At 39.2% G+C, this 5,314-nt stretch overlaps 1 protein-coding gene across 1 annotated transcript; it reads right to left on the reverse strand.

The window, feature by feature from the left end:
• Positions 1-2,713: 2,713 nt before the first annotated feature.
• On the reverse strand, positions 2,714-4,707 carry LOC104490493 (early endosome antigen 1-like). The gene is made up of 3 exons (XM_010132785.1): positions 4,591-4,707; positions 4,151-4,249; positions 2,714-3,122 (listed from the first exon to the last, which is right to left on the reverse strand). Exons 1-3 carry the CDS (start codon positions 4,657-4,659, stop codon positions 3,000-3,002), a joined length of 291 nt encoding a protein of 96 aa, XP_010131087.1. The 5' UTR covers positions 4,660-4,707; the 3' UTR covers positions 2,714-2,999.
• Positions 4,708-5,314: the final 607 nt, after the last annotated feature.

Below are 5,314 nucleotides of genomic sequence, written 5' to 3' on the forward strand. Positions count from 1 at the left end.
CTGCTGACAACATGCCCATCAGAACAGTCAGACTCTTCAAGCAGATTTATAAACACAAAGCTTTCCACCTTCCAGCTTCTCTTATTATGTATCTCATAAGTCCTTTTACTGAGCTTGAGCACAACTTCCAAACCAACAGTGAGGCTGAGAGCATTATAGGGTCTATTACACCATCAGCTTGTCAACAAATGCAGTCTAGCACTAAGAATCAAAAGCACAGAAGGACCATAAGATTTAGCAATGGAGTCTTAAATTTACTCCAGTGAGCAGCTGTAGAAATCCTGACCTATTGCTGTAGACTCAAAAGCTCAAGAATGAGAACTTCTAATTCACCGCTGTTCCTAGAGATTTTAGCAATCCATCTTTCTACAAATGCATATTGAAAAGCATTCCCACACCCTTGAAGAGTTGGTCATATAAAGAGGTCAGCAAAAAGCAACCTTCAGAATTGGAGCCAGTTTTGCCCCTGAAGCTGAGGAGTTCCAGACCAAGGTCTGCTCTGTGGTCAAAATGCACTACTTCAGCAGCCACCTCAGTGAAGTGACTCTGCTTGTGTTTACACAAAGGCATCCTAAAAGACTGAATTAAGAGCAATCCTACTAGAGCTTCTACCACTTCCTCTCTACTCCAGAGCTCTCACCTCAGCTTTCACTGGTTGCCATTCAAAAGCAAAATGCCTGAAAACAAGTGAGTCTTTTAACTGCTTTCCTAGCTCCCCTGAAAGATTTCCATCTCCCTCTGCTTTATGCACTTTGTCCTGTGCAGCTGCAGAAGGCTCCTCTCTTTCCCCTCAAATCCCTTCTGCTCCATGTGGTCATCCTTCACCCCGACAGCAGCATAAGGCTTTGTACATTACACAACAGGGCAGAGCACACCTAGGCTGGAGCACGACTGCCACATCTTTACCTTTCCCACATTTCTGAAGTCACATGTCAGAAAAAGAAAGAAAAACTCTTCAGACTCTCTCAATAAATAAGCAGAAAAAGAATTCCCAGAGGCAGAGATTCTGTTCATATTTTCTATTCAAAAGATTCCTATACCAAAGAGTTACATTGACGAGGAGAAACAGCAGGTGCAGAGCCTCTGTTCATACAGAATCATTGCAGCAACTGTTTCTTTTGAGCAGGCAACTCGCAAGTTCGAACCAGAAAAGCAGGTCAGTATTTCACACAAACCATGCTTGTATCCCAGACCCATTTAGAGCAAGTAGAACCAGTTACATAATTCAGCTGGCTTTTGGAAATAAGTTTTCTTAAAATTAAAATCTTAAGGAAGACACCTTGAGACTGCAAATGTAGAACTAGACAGGTAAGCTAAGAAGTGATATGAAACATACAGATCACTACTTCTGGAAAAGAGGGATTATGAAGTTTTTTCACCTGAGCATTAACCAGGACTAGACATTTTTCATAAAAGAGACTCTTCTTCATTCACATATAGAGCTGTCAATAGACAAAAGCAAACAAACAAGCCTAACGCTGGCTGAGCTTCCATCATTGTGACAGAATTTGATTCCTTATCTCAAGCAAGAAGTAGAGGAATTCAGGACACAGTCCTTTTCCCTTAACAGCTACCAAAACTTTGTAAGACACAGAAAAGCTTGGGGTGTGGGGAATTTATTAGGGTATTTAAGACAAAGGGTCCCTAAATACTGGAAGGCATAACCCCTGCTCAGAAGAAGTAACCTTAATGGTTCTGAAATACCAGATACAACGGGAAGAAAAGTTAGAGACAGGCAGGCAACAGCCAACAGGTATAAACAAAATCACAACAAACAAGAAGTTTAGACTACATGAAATCTACAGGAAATCTCTGTTGCAAGTACAGAGAAGAAAATATGAATAAATATCTAAAGACATATATATCTGCCTCTTACTCAGAGCTGTTTGGCTTGTAACTAAGCCAGAAGCAGGAGATTCACATCACCATTCTAAGCAGACTAAATCATATAACTAACATAACAATTAAGGACTTCTGGTGATATGGGGTTGATAGAGCAATGGCCAAAAAAAGGGAAGAAAAGGTCAGATAAACCGCAGTAGTCTCAAAAAAGACTTTCCCTTAGTAGGATGCCTAGCATGGAAGGTCTGGATGTTCCTTAGAACCACAAGGACCTCTCAGGGCTTCTTGGGTATGGGCAGGGGGAGAGATGTACTAGAGGCTACTACCAGTATTGTTTGTTTGCTTTTTAAAACCCACATGTAAGTGTTTCTGGAATATTAAAATCCATCAACCAAATATGTAGAAGTGAAATCAATCAATACAGGATGGAATATTGTAATGTATCCTACAATGCCAGCTAAACTTCATCTCATCATTTGATCACACATACTCTTTCAGACAGACACACAAACTCTGCAATACAGTATGTGTAAAAACGTCCCAGCATCCAAGCACTGTAGGTGGATAAGGACTTGGGTGCTGATACTGCAAGTCCAGCCGTTTGCCCTCACTGTAGAGTTTGAACCTTAGAGAGACAAGACCAAAGAACCAGAGAGATAGAAAGAAAACAAAATCACAAGGTGTTATAAAGAACATCAGATATGCAACCAAATGCAACAACTGGTTATACTTTTACAGCAATATTTGTTACATAAAATTCTCACAAGTTTTTGCATCTTCCTTTTTGTTTGAGGGAAACAAGAATAAACTGCAATATCACATAAACGCTGTTTCTCTTGAACAAAAAAATAAAAGATAAAAAAATACATTGTTACTCCTCTGTTTAAACTTTATTTACAAATAACTGGGTATTTCTAATCTAGACATAGAAGCTCTTTCCAGCATAAATGGCAATAAGCTATGGATGATCTGAGCCCATGTCTCACAAAAAATACAATAGTTTTACTTGGTATCAATAAACGTTTGAAAATATACTAAATTTTGCCAAGTGTTACAATCATTGTCCAAACTGAATAGTAGTCTGAGTGCTGAATGAAGTGCATCAACAGAAATTATAAATTTTAGTGTAACATTTCTTTGTCACTCACGATAGCCAGTTATCCTTGCAAGTCATTAAAGCAAGTATCACAGACTCGGACAGGCTTCTTAGAAGAAGGAGTTAAGGCATTCTTTGCTGAACACTCGGCACAAAAGATGTTTCCACACTGTCTACAGTGATGCTGCAAAGAAGAAACATACATACTGAACATCAATGACAGAGCATCCATCACTATTAAAGATCACTATCAAGTGATCATATCAAGCCAACTCTCATGTTTCAGAATGTAGTTTGAATTTTTAAATAGCAGTTACATAATACACTGGAAGGTATCAGAGTAAATCCTTTCTAAAGGGTACAGGATTAAAATATTCTGAAGCGCTTCACTGAATCAGGAGACTACACCAGTTTTGGAAATGCACTGGCTGAAGTCCATCCTCCTCTTGAATTTCTCCTCTTGAATTTGTTCTGGTCATGTAAAAAACACACACTCTTCTTACACATATCTACCCGCTTTCACATTGAGAAGTATCCTGGAATCAAAGGATCCAGCAGCCATTTTTCAAAGACTACCCAAAGAACATCAGTGAAATAATGCAGGACAGGGAGAACCACCAAAGACCAAGTCAGGAAGCACTGTAAAATGAACCTCATGAATAACCCTCATCTATAAGTAATTGCCAATTCACTTGTTGAAGGGATGGTAATCTCTGGATGAAGGGCAGATCCAGTTAACATCTTAGCTGGCCACAGCTGTTTTTTTACAAAGAAGGTCTGACTACACACCTAAACCACATCCAGCTGTTCCTTCTGTTCTGTGTCTAGTTAGTGTTTCGAAATACATACTCACAAAGCACCAGATCACGTCGATGCCTCGTATTTTCACATATATCTAATTTCAACAAATGTACATTCCTTTTATACCTGTAAACCCAATTCAGACCAGTTATAAATACCCTTACAATAGTGTGATTTTGCTTGCTCGCTTAGGGGATTTTATATTTTAACACTGTTCATAAACTAATGCTGCTAAAATGGGAAAAGAATCATAACAAAAGTTTTATAAACTTTCTTTTTAATATTTAAGGCATTGCAGGCAAACTATTCTGAGATGTCTTGAGTATCACAGCACTATCAAGACCATTCTAAGTGTGTGAAACAACAGAAATAAAGAAAAATCGCTACAGACACACAGTAAAACACACCTACCCTTCTCACTGTCACTGAAAAGCCTTTTCCACAGGCCATACAATTCTGTACCTCATTGTCTTCTGCCCACTTCCTGTTGAGAGCTTGGGTGTGTTTGATCTATATAGAAAATAGAAAAAAAGCAGGGTGTTTTTAAATGCATGAACAGTACCTACTAATTTCCTCTATTTGCACCGTGCACACTAACCAGTGTGGTATAAAAGCACTGATTCTGCCACAATACCAAAAGCTTGTGTTTGTTCAGAGAGAAAAACTTCCAATTTTCAAAGCTATGAGCAGATTTAAGAACACAAAAACAGCAATATGGCACCCATATACCACAAGCATAACATTAAGCACTCTGGAAAGGTAATCCACCACCAATACGACACAAATTTGAAACTCTCAGAAGTTCCCACATGGGGAATCAACAGGTTTAATTGCTTCAAATCAAATAATACCTGTAATGACTGGTTTTCTCGGCCAAGTTCCTGCATGGCAGCAGTGGTGTTGTCCAGCTTTTTCTTCATTTCTACAAGTTTGGCTTGAAGCTTTTCAATTTCTCCCTCACTTTTTATACACCTGAGGAAAAATATTAAATAGTCAGCTGAAAGCAGATGAGGCAACGTACACTGCCTCCTTTGGGCAGGTTGTCATGCCTAAGAAGTTTCTCTCATGAAATTCACCCAGAAAATATCCTTGCTGCGAAAAGCTCTTGGACGTCTTGACTGGAAAAATGTTCTTTTGTAACAATCAGTTTGAGATTATATCCCAAATATCTGTGGCTTATTAATACCTGGAGTTACTGCCAAAAACGAGGCACAGTACTGAATGCAGTCTATCAACAGCAAGCCCCGATAGGTACCCCTGTGCAACAGGACACACTCAGACCTGCTGCATCAGACCAGGTCAGACAACAGAGCAGAAAAGAAACCTTTTTCTTTTAGCAAGGCCACCTCCCATCAGCAGAAATTCAGTTAACTGTTGAAAGCCAGATTTTAAAGGTTTTTTTTTCTGCCAAGCTGTAAATGGCTACTGGATGAGTTCAGCATGGTATGGCAAGAGATTGTCAAAGGAAGAGGATCTCACTTGGACTGATCCCATCCTTTCTCAAGGACTACTGCTCAAAAATCAATTCACCAAGCTTGACAGTATCAAAAGTTTTTCACTCTGTCCTCATGTCCT

This window comes from Buceros rhinoceros, unplaced genomic scaffold, assembly GCF_000710305.1.
Source record: "Buceros rhinoceros silvestris isolate BGI_N320 unplaced genomic scaffold, ASM71030v1 scaffold3293, whole genome shotgun sequence".
Classification (NCBI taxonomy): domain Eukaryota; kingdom Metazoa; phylum Chordata; class Aves; order Bucerotiformes; family Bucerotidae; genus Buceros; species Buceros rhinoceros.